Here is an 18,227-nt window from a genome sequence, read left to right on the forward strand (position 1 = left end):
TTGCTAGTATGTGTTATTGAATGAAAAGCTAAATTTTAGTCAGAAGTTAGTGAAAACAAAGTTGCAATCTTTTTTCCATTTAAGGAATTCCATGGATCCCCCAAAACCTATCCATGGACCTCACATTAGAACTCCTGTATTACACCAAGTACATTCATGAAAAAAAGATTCCAAAATGAATCATCCCAATGAAAAATATCCAGTATTCAAGAGGATTTAAGGTCACATTTTTCCTTTGACAAAAAATGATAGAAATATTATTATTCTGGAAAATAAAACGCTGTGCAATATACTTTCTTCAAGAATCCATATTCTGCCCCCCCAAAATGTTATAAAATATGCAAGTATGAGTAAGAAAGCAATAATAAGCTAGAAAAAACAATCTGACAAACTAGAGTTTGTAACTGACTTCAGTTTAAGCGAAAATGATCTCAGTAAAATGGGCTCTGAATAGAGTTTTGGAACACTGAAACTTGTCTGGAAATTAGGAAACAGAAATTAATTGAAATTAATTCATGTGGATCTTAGTCGGAAAATCTGCTTGGCAGAATGTAGACAGGAATATAAGGCTGTCTTTCCTCAACTCAGCATAAATCATGACAGCTTGAGTGCTGGATGTATATAGGTAGTCCTGCCTACCCTGAAGTTCACTGGATGACTTATTCTCAAAATACCTATGACATATGACTTGGATTTGTCAAAATGAGACTGATTCCAGACACCTTGGAGGAAGCTAAAGAGAAGCCTGTAGAACCAATACTGTACAGTAGTGACTTGTTCCAACAACAGAAAATACGACAAAGTTAATTTAGTTTAGTGATATTTTGAGAGCTGTACGCAATGAAATTTTATTTTAATATATGCCAAATAGAGTACATTCAAAGTGACAGTTATTCTATTCTGTTAGTTCAGATAGTTTGCAGTATTTGTTTTATAATTCATGTTTGTAGTCATATAAACATGGAAGGCAGCTTACAGTTAGCATACAATTAGAATGCTTATGATAAAACCAGTAAAATTAAAAATAAATTAGTGATTACTATCTTAGTGCAAGAAATGCACTTTCCTTTTTTTTAAAAAATACTTGGAGGATGATAGTCAACTACACCTCTTTGAAGAGCACATTCCATAGCCTGAGAAGCACATTAGGAGAAGCTGTGCTTCTGTACTTGGTAGATGAGCCGCTGGCAATGAATGGCTTTATCTTAAAAAGGGACTCTCTTGCTGAGCCGCTGGTTAACAGGGCTGGTTCATAGAAGGAGGGTGAGACAGTCTTTTAGAAAGTCAGCTCCTAAGCTATTTAAAAGATCAGCGTAAAATTTTAAAACTGTGCTGAGCAGAAATTTGCCAACAGCCAGATCTTTGAGTACAGGCATTATTTAATCCCTGCATTTCGCACCAGTATAGCATTAGCAATTGTGATGATTGCACATTTTTCAATAGTTGCAAATTCTTGACCGTTTTCAAGGATAGTCACATGAAAAAGATGTTACAGCAGTCAAGATAGAATAGGATGTACTAACACTTGGATAACCACCATTAGATTAATGTTGATATGCTCTAGTTATATAATTGTGCAAAGCTTATTACAGATCACTGCTGTTAGTTGTGGACCTAGTGACCATTAAGGATCCAAGAGGATCTGCTCTTTCAAGGGGAGTGCAAACCTATCCAACTCATAAGTCACCAATCCATTTTCTTTTCCTTACCAATAGGACCTCCATCTTCCCTGGATTTATTTATAGCTTATTCACTCCCATTTAGGCAACATTAAAAGCTCCTTAGGGCTAGAGATAAAATCACCTTTTTGCATAAGCAACCTCTCAAACTCATCTGAGCTATTCACATTTCATGTACTGACCTTTTCGTAGCTTTTTACTAAATATATACAGTAGGGAGAAATGTAATTTACTGTTGAACAATAAACATTTAGAGATATCACGAGCAGTTTCACCTATTATGGATCACTTATATTTGAAAAGATCAAAACATGTTTATTTGTTTAGACTCTGTTATGCCCTCTTTTTAATAGCTAAAGCAATGCATAGAAATACTAAAAACCTACCAAGTATAAAAACAAAACAATTACCATTATTATTTTTATTAATTATTCATTTGATTTGTATGCCCTCTGTCTTATCTAAGCAACTTTGGGCAGCTTACATCTAAAACTAGCAGATAAAAACAAATTAGAACCCAATATTGCAACATAAAAAACTACCCACAATCAATAAAAACAAACAAACAGAAAACTGGAATTGGCAGCAGAACTCATCCTACATCAGCTCAACGTAGACTTATGCACCATTGCTTAATCCCCAGGTATGGCAGCAGAGCTCTGTCTTCAGGGCCTTTCTAAACGCTGAGAGAGTCAGGCTCAATGAAAGGTCCAGCGGGATGATATTCAACAGGGTGGATGCCATGGAAGAAACCACTCTTTTTCTGGGATTCACCAGATAACATTCTTTTGTAGACAGATCCCATAGCATGTCTCTCCTGCTATTTAAAGCTTATCCAATTAAAACAACAACAACAACAACAAATCATGACCATGGAGAAAATGCAAACTACCAGCAACTCACCTTTATAATTTTTTCCACACCAGAAGAGCAGATCATATACGTGTGAGGGTTAAATCGGACTTGGTTCACAATTGAACGGTGACCTTTCAGCACCATGAAGGCCCCATTAACCACTCTGCCAATTCCACCTGGGAAATAAAAAAGGCAGAATTGGGTGACTTTATATCAATTGGCTTGTACTGCCAGTGAAATATGCCCTCTTAATAAAAGCAGGCACTACCAGATGTGATAACCTTGAACGTGACTGGTGCCATAACATCATCATGAGTTTAATTCCTCTTCCAATGGTATGTCATGGCAAATGACAAGATTTACATTTTTTCAAGCCACATTCTACCTCAGTTCCTCCATATTATCCTTTGGAAATACTCAGAACCAACACCATATTTATTTCAGCAGTTTAGTCAAGAGAATTGAGACAGTAGATATATGTGTAATTTGTTAAACTGCATAAATGCCTAATGACAGCAACCTCTGACAAGGGTCACATTTACCTATTAGAACAACTCATTTTATTCTATATGTAAAATAAAAGCTGCTATAGTCTAAGCTAACGCTGCACAGCATGCAAAGATTGTTCTAGACAAAGACAGAGAGAGGCAGACAAACAATTGCCAGATAGGGAAGAGCCAAAGAGCCCTGCCCTGCTTTTGATGCTGAGAACAGAGTACTAGAAGTACATGCTGTTGTCATAGGAGGGGCGGATCTAGCATACTAGCTCTCCCCTCTTGTTGTTGAGAACATGGTTCTAGAAAAAGATACTGTTGAAGTCGAGAAATAAGCAGGAAGTGCAAATAATGAGTGAATAAGGCTTTGGTAATAAGGAATAGGACTACTCCTTGACTGGGGACTTATTCCTTCCCAACTGTGTTGACAGGCCTCTTTGTAAGAGATGACTGGGCTGAGCCTGAAGGGAGGGGTCATGACTATCATCAGTCATGAGTCCCTGTGTGCCCACAAGAGATTTAAGTCCAGCCCACCTTCAATTCCTTTCTATTCTTAACTCCTTCTAATTTCCTTTGACCGTTACAGTAGTAGTTCAGATTCTTACATAGAGCTTAAGCTCACACTCATTTGAACTACCTGAATATCCTGATTTCCCTGGCTCTTGACGCTCTCTGGTTTTTATATTGTACGTTACTTAATCTTACAGGATTTAATTAATTAGTAGGTTTTATAGGTTTTATAGGATCTAATGTATCTATTCTTTTTATTGTTCAGCAGTTACTTTTCTGGTATTCTATTATTCCCTTAAAAGTTAATGCTCCCCAGGTTTTAATGAGACTACTTTGTACTTTTGTATATTCTAAATTTTTAAAATATTTTTTTATCTTGCCTTTATTATTTTTCAATGTACAGTACATAATATTCCCTCCTACTATTCAACTATCATTCCTTCATTATAGTTATTATTGATAGTGACTGTCTTTGTTTTTTGTCACTGGTGAGTATCAACATGCAGAGCTCTCTATTAAGGAATAATAAGCAAGAGGAGAATCTATGGGTATATTTTCCATTAGAGAAACTTGGCCTCCATGTATATGCCATTTTTAGTCTAAAGACACAAGACTTTTGCTTTTAATACAATTGTGTGATTTCTTGACCTAAATCTGTGGATAAATACATTCTATAACTACGTATATCACCTTTACAATTGAACAACAGGCTTTCTAAAATAAAGAACATGATGCAAAGTTCAGCTAAGAATGAACAACTCATTTTCAACTTATTACACATAGTCCTCGACTTATGACCACAATTGAGCCCAAAATTTCTGTTGTTTGTTAAGTAAGATATCTGTTAAATGAGTATTGCCCCATTTTACAACCTTTCCTGACTTATTGTTAAACGAATCACTGCAGTTGATAAGTTAGTGACTCAGTTGTTAAGTGAATCTGGCTTCCCCATTGACTTTGCTTATCGGAAGGTCAAAAAAGGTGTCATAAATATGAACCAGTTTCCAAGCATCTGAATTTTGATCACATGATCATGGGAATGCTGCTAAGATTGTGAAAAACAGTCATAAGTCACTTTTTTCAATGCTGTTGTAACTTTGAACGGTCACTAAATGAACTGTTGTAAGTCAAGGACTACCGGTATTTGCAGAAAGGATAAATGTCTTCCTAGTTTATAGCATAGTTTTCACACAAACAAGATGAGCAATCAGAAAAGTTCTGAACATCAAAACACTGCATTTTGATACTATGCATTAAAAGCAAACAGCACTCGTAACAATTTGGGGCCCTGAGAGCCATCATAATAAATTGTTTGAAGCACATAACAGACATTTTGGAATCATGTGAAAACTGCACAAAAACCCAGACTTGAACCTTTGCTGTTTCTGCCTAAATGAGCGGGGCTAAGGGAAGAGAAGAAAAATACTGCAGAAAGAAATTAAAACAAGTTCCAGAATGTTGGTTGGTTTAATAATTATATGGCCACAATAGGGAAATTAAGAAGTTGAAACTGAGAAGACTTTTGAACAGAGTTTGAAACTTAAATTTACAAGGCAGACTTCAAAAACGCCTGGGACTTTTTTCTAAGTATGGAACATCAGCAAGCAAAAGATATGGAAACAGCAACACAAAAGAAAATCTGAAGAAATACAAATGCACCAAGTAGGTATTAAGATAGCAATACATCCTGCATTACACAAACAATACTCTATGGAAACATCCTCTGTGGTTCTGAAGAATCATATTAATCTTCTTTCAATAAAAGAACTACAAGAAGGGGAAACAAAGGCTCCGAAGGATTCCAGCAATAGTCTGCATTAGAACATATAGGTCACCTGATCAAAATCTTCAGTAGTATGAGATGTATTATACGTCCTTCTAAATTTATATTTATGCAAATAGTTAGCAAAAGAAAATGTCAGAAGTTCTTGACCATAAAACAATTACAATTACAACAATTTCAAGGTTTTTTTTAAATGTTGCTGCCACAAATACAGATCATTTGTGGTTAAGTATGACATAATATTATTTCATTAGTCTGATCAAAGGAAAACTTAAAGCTTCAATCACCCAGGGGAGTGCTGGATTTTTATCTCAAAACTATCCTGGATATTATTAGTCATGTTGCTTCCTCAGAGTACAAAAATAATATCAAATGGTACAACCCATTTGGCTTAACTGTAGATTAAGAACTTGTTAGAATGAAAAGAAGTCCAAACAAACTGCATATCGTAGATATGCAGAAGTGAAATTGTATTTGCTAAGGTTTATCACCGAAAGTAAAATAGTCCATATGACTTTTAAAGGAACTCTTTCCGTGTTATTGCATTTTACAGTAAGAAATTATTTCCATGACCACCTCAATGGATAATTTTCTTATCAATCTTCCATGTTATACATTAATTCAAAAATACAACATTCCTTACATTTTTATTGGGAATAAGTTTAGTAGATTCCATATACTCACCAGCTTCAGGATCTGGAGGAATTCTCCACATGTATAAATTGAAGTCATCAGACCCCGAAAGAATGTACTATTAGAAACCAAAACATTATACGTTACAAAAAAAGACTATTTAGTACATGCAAAAGAATAATATAATTTAATTACTTAACATGGCTAATGCATGTTCTGTGCTTTAGTCAATGTACCCTGTTTCCTCGAAAATTGTGGCCACAATGGAGGAGACTGAGTGGTGCACCAGAGCCGTGGCTGCAAGGTGAGGCAGGTGTTGAGGCGTGGATGTCCTGGCTGCGGAGGCTCTGAGGCAAACTGGTGTGGGTGCTTGGGGCAGCTCCACTCCTCCTACCTCATGGCGGCAGTACTGGCACACCACGTGACCCCCTGCCCCGCTATGAGCAAGCAGAAGTGGGCCTCCCATATATGGAGAAAAAATAAGTCACCCCATAAAATAAGCCCTAATGCTCATTTTGGGGCCCAAAAGAAAATAAGATGTAGTCTTATTTTGGGGGAAACACGGGTAATATTAAGATTATGACAGATTAAATGCTGAAAATATAAAGATTAGTTACCTACAAAAAGATTACAATTCTACATATACACATTGATCTAGAAGTGCCACTGAAATTATGAGAATGTCCCCTAAATATATTTATTCTATTTTGGGTACTTTTTACCATACTTTACTTATACAAGAACTTTTCCTATGCTACAGGTTAAATTTATAAAATTCGATTACCTCATTTTTAAAGGAATTCCCAAGAAGTTCTATAGCTCAGTGACAGAATAAACATTTGCCTTAAGAAGATTCCATGTTTGAGGGCAAAGTTAAGAACAGTGCCTACAATTTTCAACTACAGTTAGACTGATTACTGTGTTAGGTGGTCTAATGATCTGATAGAGGTGGTATTCAGCAGGTTCTGACCAGTTCTGGAGAACCAGTATCAGAAATTTTGAGTAGTTGGAGAACCAACAAACACCACCTCTGACTGGAGATTTTACACTATCTTTTCCCTGCCATGCCCAACAATTTTTATATATTTTTGAATAGCTTATAAATCTTACAAAGTATAAAAGTAGTACTGATGTCATAAAACTAATGCAGGATTAGGATGTCTTTAAATCTTATGCAGAGCCCCCCCCCCCCCAAAAATTATTTCATTCAGTACATTCTCTGAATAAAAATTTATCAGGTCCTTGATACCGATAATTTCTTTAAACTAAATTACTGGTCTACTTAACAGGAAAAAAAGGAAAGAAATGCACAATTGCACTTACAGATGAAGAATTTGCAAACATTGCAGAACTGTGAAGCTGCTAATGTATTAGATGCTTACTGCTTCAACAGAAGATTAACAGTATTAAACAGTAGTTTAATATAGAGTTACTTTATTCCATATGCTATTCCTTTCTGGAAAAAATAGTTTTTACCCCAGACCTTGTCAAAATTTAAAGCCAAGGCTGTCCCCACTTTTATTAGATTTATTAAACTGATTATACTCTTTCAAGTAGAACTTTAGATTTTCTTGTAAGTGGAACATTTTTAGAAGTATTAGAAAAACTATGTAAAAGGTATATTGGATAAATAGCACTAAAGTAACTTGGAGAAATGCCGCCAAGGTGATATCTTTTTGCAATAATGCACAGAATCTGGTAGTAGAGAGTGAACTATAGCTAGACCACAGTTTCTCAGCTCCGGTAATTTTAAGACATGTGGACTTCAGCTCCCAGAATTCCCCAACCAGCATGCTAGTTAGCAGGGGTTTCAAACTTGCGGCTCGTGGGCTGGATGGTCAGATGCTCGCTAAGCCCATCCCCAGTTTAGCAAAGGGGGAAAAAGTCATCTTACGTCACATGACGATGACGTGAGGACACGAATTTGACACTCCTGTTAACTAGGGAATTTTGAGAGTTGAAGTCCACATATCTGTAAGTTGCTAATGTTGAGAAATACTGACTTAGACTGACAAGGTATACTGAGGACACCTATCATGAAGACTCTTTCCCAAAGTTTTACAAACATGCCACTAATTATAGTGTAACAGAAATTAACGTCTCCCAAGGGTACTCAAATCCAGGCAGATTCTCCAGGGAGAGATAGCATTTGGAATTGTGCCTGAAGAAAAATGAGTAGCAAGAGAAGCTGATAAAACAAACAGATCACATGTTATCTATAACCAATAATCACTATTCCAGTTGTAGCTTTTTGGAACAACCAGAGTTCAAAAGCATGCCTATTTTAGCAATGTGAGATAAGTAATCTCTTTTCTGCTACCCTCAGCATATGTGTAAAGTTGTGAATTCAAGCATTGGACTGATTAAAAATATCCCAAAATTCTTTCTGAGCAAAATTCTTAAGCAAGCAATCATTCTTCATCAATGATTAGCTGGGGGGGGGGGGGACAAGCTGGGGATGGCGGGAAGAATTGGCTTCCAGACAACCAGCTGCTGATTCAGAAATTTGCCTTAGATGGAAGAAATTTCCAGGCGTGGTTAATAACTGCGGCATGAAACATTAATCCCAGAACAATAAACATGTCTCAAGTGTTTAGAATGAGCCATCCTAGGCAGATGCATGGGATACCTTGTGGCTCCCTCCCACCTCTGTCCCCAAAGTAACTTCATACTAGCATCTAATGCAAACTGGAATATGGGGAGAAATAGTTACAGTAGTGTAATCTTATATAACAGTATTTTTCTACATTTTATCTTGAGGAAAAATTCAACCTCCTGTCATTTTTCTATTTCCTTAACTTTAATGGAATGCAGAATAGAACCATGCTCCTCACTACAAGCAACAACAAAAAATCAATTTTTCTGTGGCCACGATTTTTCTGATTTCTTTTTCTGTGAAAATTAGCCCAGAATGGGGGATTTTCTATAAGACTCCAAAGAAATCAAAGTCTGCCATACTAAAGTTAAGATTCTTAACGTTGTTCTTGGGATGAGGGACAAAAAGTAAAAATGTTGAAATATATTTAATTATAAAAGTTAATGAAAAATTCTATAGACAACTACCTTTTTTCTAGTCACCCCCCCCCCCCCAATTTTTATTCATGTTGAGTCTTTCTTAATGAAAGGTCCTACCGTTTTGCAATCATGTTTACAAGAAAGTTTATGGGTATTGTTAGTGTTAATACACACTCACACACAGGGGGGAGGAGGGAGGGAGAGGGAGAGAGAGAGAGAGAGAGAGAGAGAGAGAATACCAAATGTCCTAATACCATTCTTTCCTCCAAAACTGAAAAACTGAAATATGTATAAATAAACTGTACTGCACATGTCATGCTAAACCAGATTCACAGCAATTTGTAATTTGCTATGAGCTTCTGCATTTAGCCTATTTTTATCCATCTTCATTCTTCCTAGCAACATTAGCAGCTAAACTAAAAATCAAGTTTGCTGTAACACGTAAAACATCAGGAATGTCTTTGTTTCCCACAGGCAAACCAGGAGTTGCAACAAGCTCAACCATACCATTCTGGCGAGTAAAATAAGGACAACACTTCTAATTCTAACTTCTGTCCAATATAGCTGCTCACATTATGAGGACGAATGCTACAACACTGGCATGTATCTTACAAGAATTCAAGATTTACCAAAGTCTTGGACTATATTTGATATTTGTTCAGAGATAAGCCCTTCTACATTGGGAGGCAAAGCATGGTACCTTCAACAGTACATTCTTGTGCGATCAATCTCTCTATTTCCTTATAACAAAAGGCATTTATATATCACTACATTAAAGATCATACAATTACACCGTTTCAGTTCAAAATTCAAAGGAAGTTTCAGTATATTAACCTTGAGCTCCAACCTGCAGAGATAGATCTTCCATTCACCAGGAAGAAAGTCAATGTACATAAAAATCTGAGCTATGTCAAAAAGTATAATCTTTTTAGGACACTAGAGCTGGTTTAGAAGACTTTTTTTTCCTCCTGAGCTTTGATAGGCAGGGAGAACAGATATTACAAATGTTAAAAATTCCAACTATGCACAGAGCTGACTCGCTGGCCTGAATGAGGTAACTAACAGATTTAGACTTTGCATCCAGAAGTTATGCCAAAAATAACAGAAGCAGCAGACTAAGGAAGTCAGGAATTAGGTAAATCTGCATCCAAAACAGGAACCATTTTTAGCAGTTCCTATTTAAGAGATCCTGCTGGCCAGCTTACAAGAAAATAGACAGTTCAGGTCCTGTGACCTGGTCAAGGATAGATTAAACAAGGTAACAAATGAACACATGGCACCTTTAAAATATGGGACCTCTGCTTGAAGATTGTGCATATCAGAGCTATAGTGCATCCAAGATTGACAGCTAAGCTAAATGAAAGCTAAAAGCAAAGTAAAATAGTGGCTTGACAAGTCAAATGATATATTCAGTTCAGACCTCTGTTTAGATTTTCTAGTATGCAATAGTTTTATAACCACTGAAAGGTTTTTTAATCAAGTACAGACTGCCATCTCTATTATTAAGTACCCTTAAATCTTTGCAATTTCTAACTCAACCAGCACAATAATGAGCAAAGTGTCCTCAACATGGGCATTTGCATGGACTTTCAATAATCTTGCAACAGTTTTCCCTTTAACCAGCTTCTCAGTTTTAATTCATGTATTTAGTGCTATGTCTAAATGATAAGAAATAATATTTTCATTATTTTTCTTCCCTTTAAAGAACCAGGGCTAACAATATTCGTACTTAATAATTTCTAAATAAATAAATAAAATTACTTAATAAGTCCTAGGACCCTTAGGAAGCTATTTCAACCTTATAAAGTTCATCAATATTAGAAATAATAACCATACATTATTATAAATAACTGTTCATTATAGGCACTACATTTTTTCATTAAATAAAATATTAATTGTAGATTACTGATCTATCTTTCCAATGTGTACTAATAGTCCATTGCTGCCCTCCACTGACAACACAAAGAAATTTCAGCATTTTTCAATACAATATTAGGAAATGGGGGGGAACCACATATACATACAATCTTAATTAGACACAACATAGATTCTTTTTAGGTATCAAAATGCTAAGGCATGTTCTTTTAGACACAACTATTTCTAGGGCCCTTTTGGAAAAGGAATGTAGAAATGGGCATCCATCTTAAATGGCTTTTCAGCATGTAGCACACATCAGAAATTCAGGAATTTCTACTGGGAACGCTCCCAATGACTGCTGCATTCCTGAAGTTCTCCTGTTCAAGAATAAAGTCAACAAAGGGGATTGGGTGGTGATGTAATGTCTGAGATATGCCCCAAGTCTGATACAGCAAAGCAAAACAAAACAAAAGTATCCAGTCATATACAGCATAGATTAACCTTTGCTTGAAAAAGTCACCCACCAGACAATTTTGTGACCAGGGACTTAGAGATAGATCGGGTGTGGCAATCCCCAATGTCAGTATTTTTTTTCAGCATAATTCAAGAAACTTACTTGCCGTACTATTTTTTTTTATTTCCTACCTTTATTGTTTTCAGAAAGAATTCATGGTGGTGAACATATCCTCCTCCTAATTTCCCCACAAAAGCAATTCTGTGAGATTTTATGTCTACGTCCCACAAATGCCTATAATTTTATCCTTCTGTCTTTTACTATATATTTTAGAGGTACCAATTTTATCATCCTTTAAACATATTTTATAATATCTATCTATCTATCTATCTATCTATCTATCTATCTATCTATCTATCTATCTATCTATCATAATATTTTATAAGGAATAATGCATTTAAAATCTTTTTCTCTACAATATACTTTCCAGGCAAACATCACTATTCCATTATGTTACTAATTAAATAACAACAACATTTAGGATTTTTTGACCAACTATCTTGTGAAAAATACAAAAATTGTTCTCCTCATAATTGTATGAATGCACATATTACATGATAAGGCAATAGCACTATAGTTCTCTAAAAGTTATTCCATGATATTTAATATTTAATAATTTATTATTTAAATTGATTTGCATATAGCAAGAAAACAGCCAAAAAGCCAGTGGGTGACCTTGGGCCAGTCATCTTATCTCCGGAGAAAGAAGGTGACGGGCAAATCATTTCTGAAAAATCTTGTCAAGAAAATGGAAGAGATTTATTGAGGCAGACTCTGAGAATTGGACACTATTGACCAGAAGAAGAAAAACAATGGCAATAGTAGTACGTACACAGAAAGAGAGACAGAGACAGAGAGAGAATTTGAGTGTGTCAGAGGTGGTATTCAGCAGGTTCTGACCAGTTCTAGAGAACCAGTAGTGGAAATTTTGAGTAGTTCGGAGAACCGGCAAGTATCACCTCTGACTGGCCTCACCCCATCTATTCTCTGCTTCCTGAGTCCCAGCTGATCGGCTGGGTCTTCTTTGTTGCCCTGCAAAGGAGAATAGAGCTGGAAAGCAGGTTAGTGGGGTGGGGAGGGAATGGGATTTTACAGTATCCTTCCCCTGCCACACCCACCAAGCCATGCCCACCAAGCCAAGCCACATCCACCAAGCCACGCCCATAGAATCAGTAGTAAAAAATTTTGAATCCCACCACTGGAGTGTGACCTGAGATTTTAAAAACTGGTTGTTATGTGACAATAAAGTCAGATATTAGAGCGATACATTTGTGGAGACTTGTTATTATTCCCTGATTCTTTGGTGGCAAAATGTTTTGACCAAGAAGAAAAAAAACAAAGCAATTATAGAGTAAAAAATTTTGGAGAATGATAAATAGATAGCGGGTTTGTTATATGGATGCACTATAAAATTTAAAGAAATAAGGTATAACAATTCAAAATAAATTATCTGGAAAAAGTTTTACCGTATCAGCAACAAAGGGTAAGAAATTAGTGATACACGTACAAAACAAATACGGTTTTACATCCATTTTTTTCAACCAACTCATGCTTGCTACAATATGCGAATTCAGAGCAGCAGCCATCTTTAACTTATTTTCTTCTCTTCCTATTTCCCACCCATGTTATGTAGTTCAGTTTATCTTGCAGTAGTAAAGAGACACATTTTTTAATCCTGGGACAAAATGGTTAAGTGGTGTAACCTGAAATTAAGTCACAATTCAAAAATAGGTCATGGAATATTAATTGATAGCTAATATCACAAATAAAGGAATATTGCTTATCAATTAATAAGGGTGGTGCAGTAGCTCAGTGGTTGAGATGCTGGGCTTGTCAGTTGGAAAGCCACAATCCAGGGTCAAGACCTGAGTCTCATGTGAGCTCCTGTCCTTGCCCTAACTCCTGCCAACCTAGGAATTTCCCCCCCGAAAAGCATGTAAATGTGAGTAGATAAATAGGTACCACTTCAATAGGAAGATAACAGCACTCCATGATGACATGCTGGCCACATGATCATAGGAGCATCTTCTGATAACGCTGGCTCAATGGTCCTTGAAACAGAGATAAGCACCACCTCCTATAGTTGGCAATGACTAGTAGAGTCGAGTCTGCAAGGGACTCCTTTTTACTTATTCCAAATAAATGAATATAATATCTTATTGTATTTTTAGATATCTCAAGTAAAATAACTCACTCATTTCCATATTAATTTATATGTTAATTACACACACACACATACACACGTGCGTGTGTGTGTGTGTGTGTGTGTATTTCTTATAGCACTCCTATAGCTCTTTTCACTTCCCCACCAACTATTCATAGAAAAGAGATAAAAATAGGAGAAACAGTGCACCTGCAGTAGCTTTAAAGCAAAGACTCAACAAATCAGTTATACATAGAAACTAAGATGTTCATCATTAACTATTTAACTTATGTGGATGACTAACCACAACGATTTAGCATGTTGTGAGAACTTTGTCACTAAATATTATCTATATTGATCTAGATTTATTGTTTTACAGACAAGGAAACCTTACAGTATTCTACATTATATTCTCAAGCAGTCTTAAAATATTTCAAAATGCCTCGCTGTAGAACTCTTGGATTTTAGGAATTAATGCCCCTTACCTGATCACGATCTCCTGCAAAACAGCAGCTTTTCATGGTACAAGAGTTAAAATAACCCTGGTTGTCAAACTGGAAGACAGGCAGACGGGAATGGATGTCATAAAGGACTGGTGGCAACCTACGCCTGAGAGCAAGCAGCTGCGTTCCATTGCTGTTAAATCTCACACTCATGGCACTCTGAAGTGACAGATTCCCACCATACCGGAGCAAGGAACTAGGAAACAAAAATGAATTAAAATGAGCCGCCACAAGTCAGCAATCGCCAAGGTGGTCTCTATCATTAGCATTGGTGTTCAAGGATGGCCGAGTGTCTGAATATGCTGTTTTGTAACAACATCATAAGAATTTGAATACTGTAGCCAGGTATCCTGTCCAATAAGATATTTGAATAAGGATTACTTTAGCAAAAACTTTTGGAACAAACTTCAAGTGAGTGGTATATATTTTACAACTTTATTTCAGGTAAGTCTAGCAGCATAGAAATCCTCATGAAATCAAAGGGAGGAGGGTGATTTGAACCAATTTATTCTGCTGATTGCAAAGCTGGGGTTGGGGATTCTGGCTGCAGTGCACAATCCACTGAAAACAAGCACCAATTTAAGCTGGGTTTCCTTCCAGTAAAAAACAAATGTTTGGATCTAAGAGATCACTTCCATGCATGTTTCTTCAAAGATAATCAGTGTTGAGTAAGACTGTCTCTCAAAGAAGTAAATTTAAGATTTTTGCCTTAAATGTAATAACCCCTTAATATCTTTAAAGTCTTAACAAGTGAGATTTTAGACAGAAAAAGTAAATCTTTAGGAATAATATAATTTGTTTGCTAAGTTTATATACTGCCTTTTGTTTTGGTGTTTATCATATTTATCACAGTTTAACTGAAAGAAAAATATCTAGTTTTGGACCAAAGGCTGCATAAATACAGTATCTGGAATCTTCTAATATGTTTGTGTCATAAAGTTTTTCATATTAAAATGCACTGTGGCTGAGGGGCAGAATAAAAAAAGCTCAAATTGAGTAGCCTTGTGCTGTTCTCAACAAAAACAACACAATCAACACTAATTGATCTCTTCATGTCTCTGGGCAGGAAATAATTTCTTTGTAGAAACAGGAAACATACCACAAACATGTTTATAGTGTGACTTGCTACACAGGTATAAAGAAGATACATTGGGGTTATTGCTATACAAGATCTGGAAGAAGATACAGTTATGTTGCTATTATTACATAAAGCAATCTATTATTATTGGGGGGGGGGGGTGGACTAGAAAACCTCCAAGGTCCCTTCCAGCTCTATTCTAATTGATTGATTGATATACAAATTTAAGTCCTTTAAAGCCTTTTGGAGAGCAGAAAGGATAGGCCTTAAAAAGTCATTGGGCATTCAGGCAGTAAATTAAAAAAGTGAAACAATATAACTTTAAATGCAAGAATAGCTTTCTTCTTCTTCTTCTTTTTCTTCAGCGTTTGTCTCGCGCTCGGGCGAGGTCCGCTGAATGCAAGAATAGCTTTGTTATGTCAAAATAGTTTTTACCAATAGCTTGTGTTCAAGAATGAATGGCTTCCTTTCCAAGAAAAAAAAGAAAAGGTTATCTTCTTTTGGCAAGTGGCATCATTTGGATTGTTTATTGGAAGCTCACAAAAACAAAACACTACTAACAAAAGGCAAAGAGATTGGGACATGAAGTGTCTTCAGTTGTTTTCATTATGTTATTCAGTCTGGACATCTTGATAAGTCACAGTTGTAGCTAAATTAGCTACAAACTAGCCTATGGATATAGGAAATCATGATAGCCTTTGTGTGAAAAGAAGGACAAAGAATATCTAGGGCTAAAGACCATGAACATAAAAGTCATCATACATAATGAAAAAAAAACCTGCCATCATTAAAGATTGTGGTATTTTTATTACTGCACTAACAATGAATATGAGCAAAAAATAGTTCTTGGCCAAGCTAAGAAAATCTAAAAATTATAGTATTGTATCCTATCGTACAGTACAGTGATATTAAGTCCAACTAAACAATTTCTCCAAACACGTAGTCTTAGTATAAAATAAAAGTGAGAAAAGGGAGATGGATATTGCAAGGTAATTTGATAAACAGTGTTAAGAATAGAAGCAATTTTATGGAAAGTTACAGTGCAATGGTATAATGTTATTATATATTGTTTGATTACTGGATATGCCATCAAGTTGATGTTGACTGAGTGACGACATAGGTCTTCTGTATGAATAAGCATATATGCTCTAGAGTATTTATTTTCCATTCCTAAGGAAATGAATTATCCTTTCTTTTGAAATGCAAAATGAAATGTTTAAAGCTATGTCGTCTGTGAACACATGTTCCCCAATGATTATGATTAGTAATTATAAAGAAGGGGTCTTTAGGGCATGATTTCCTGGAGTCTTTCAAAAAGTCACATGATGGCTGGAATCCAATCTTATCTCAAACCATTGCCAAGATAGCTGAAACAGACAAAAAGTCATAAGGTGATGTAAACAATCTAGCAATTCTGAAGGGTAACAGCCAGTATCTTTTAGCAAACAAGATTCATAGTACACTTTAAAGACTACCTTATCATATAACCACAGGATATTCAGACAACTTTTTTTTTGGCTGAAAAGTTCCATAATTGCTCTGTCTAAACCTTCTGAGAGAAATCATAGAGAAGCTGAGATATGGTCAACTATTATAATAGTTTCCTGTATTCTCAGGAAACAGCATTCATGTTACATTTGTATTTCAAAGGCAGAGAGGCCAGAACCCAAGTGTATTTATGTGTATCATATTTGTAAGGAATAAACTGAATATCTTAATGAAAGTATCCATTTTATCTCTTAACTCCCCATCCCCCCAATCCTAACTGTAAGTGCTCACTGAAGGAGTTGAACCACTGCAAAACGGTGCCTTGAATCCCCATTCCTTGCAGGTGTCCAGAAGATATTTGGATTAGAGGTACATTCCACCCCCAGTCAGATTTCACATGGGAGAACTGATGTTTTATAAAAAAATCCCATGGCCAGTTCTAAACCTCACTGGAACGGGTCTAGATAATCTACTTCCTCTAGCATGTCTATGGAGAATCTCAGTCATCCAGGTCATGGTTGTCCCAAAGGTGCTTTTTCAAGAGGCAACTGGACTTTTGGGTTTTTCTTTGAAGATGTTTCACATTCCCCACCATCCAGTCAGAGCTGAAGAAGCTTTTGGGATGAGAAGTGAAACATCTTTGTTCTGCTTATTAATGTTTGGATGGCATAAAGCAGACAGATCAACTCCACAAAGCGTCCATACAAAGTCTTTTTTATTGGTTCATCAGGCATCCTGTCAACTCACATTTATTCCGAGGTTCTTCTTAATGTCCAATCCTTTGCATATCTGAATTGTGGTGTAGAAAGATAATAAAGTCTCAACCCCATGATGATTGAAGCGACTGCATGGTATGGTGGATTCAGGCAAGAGTGAGGGAGCCTCCTCCAACCCAACAAGGGTCAATTTAGTGACCAATCCGGATTACAGATGTGACTACATGACATGGACTACATTTCCTAGGATGCCTTAACTACATTTACCATGATGCATTCCCTTAAGGGGACAGCTCACAATTCCTAACTAACTATCCCAAATCCCATTAACTCTGAACTGTCTGGACAGCACAAACTTCAAAGAAAAACTAGAAAGTCCAGTTGCCTCTTGAAAAAGCACCTTTTTCCTCTAGCATGCTTCACAGTTCTACCTACAGTCTCAATAATTTTCTCTAAGACATAGGGCAATACTTGTGAAAAACACTCAGATCTAGGAAGACCCTCTTTAGACTGTTGGCATCAATCCTTCCAAGAGAGAAGTGTTAACTACTTCCCAAATCTAGGAGAATTAAGGATTAGAAAGCCAAGAATGGGCATTATTTGAGTTCATATACTATTTGAGACATCTTATCTATTTTTTCAGAATCTGCAGGCTGAAAAAGAATCCCAGATAATATGGCAAGACATTGCCTCATTCAGCATAACAGACTTTGCCCAGGAAGAGAGAACTTTACACTATAGTACTTACAATAGTGAATGCAAATACAAACTGCCCAATACTGATCTGCAGTAAAAAAAACATGCACAAATATGCTACTAAATTGCATGGTTCCACACAATTAATCACTTACAATTACAGAGATAAGTGACTTTAATGCATTTTAAAATCTAGGTGAGATGGGGGCAGGGCATATAAGATAGACAGACAGACAAGAATGTAATTGTGTGTTGTGTAGTAG

At 36.1% G+C, this 18,227-nt stretch overlaps 1 protein-coding gene and 1 long non-coding RNA gene across 3 annotated transcripts in view; one reads left to right on the forward strand and one right to left on the reverse strand.

Annotated features, from left to right (window-relative positions):
* LOC148128194 (uncharacterized) overlaps positions 1-14,171 on the forward strand; it is a 45,603-nt gene extending 31,432 nt beyond the window's left edge. Inside the window, exon 4 of one of the 2 annotated variants that reach the window (XR_015740981.1) lies at positions 13,863-14,171. This is a non-coding gene — a long non-coding RNA (uncharacterized LOC148128194). Of the gene's footprint in view, positions 1-9,443; positions 9,723-13,862 lie in introns of those variants that run through there. The other variant, XR_015740984.1, reaches the window with a different exon arrangement.
* The window catches only part of DCAF5 (DDB1 and CUL4 associated factor 5), a 39,468-nt gene that overhangs the window by 5,034 nt on the left and 16,207 nt on the right, over positions 1-18,227 (reverse strand). Inside the window, exons 6-8 of the mRNA XM_026708796.2 lie at positions 13,969-14,182; positions 6,006-6,072; positions 2,583-2,710 (exon numbers count right to left, since the gene is read on the reverse strand). Of these exons, the coding sequence (XP_026564581.1) occupies positions 2,583-2,710; positions 6,006-6,072; positions 13,969-14,182 (409 nt within the window). The remainder of the gene's footprint in view (positions 1-2,582; positions 2,711-6,005; positions 6,073-13,968; positions 14,183-18,227) is intronic.

The sequence above is a fragment of the Pseudonaja textilis genome, chromosome 1 (genome assembly GCF_049901715.1).
Source record: "Pseudonaja textilis isolate UNSWEBS1 chromosome 1, rPseTex1.2, whole genome shotgun sequence".
Taxonomy (NCBI): domain Eukaryota; kingdom Metazoa; phylum Chordata; class Lepidosauria; order Squamata; family Elapidae; genus Pseudonaja; species Pseudonaja textilis.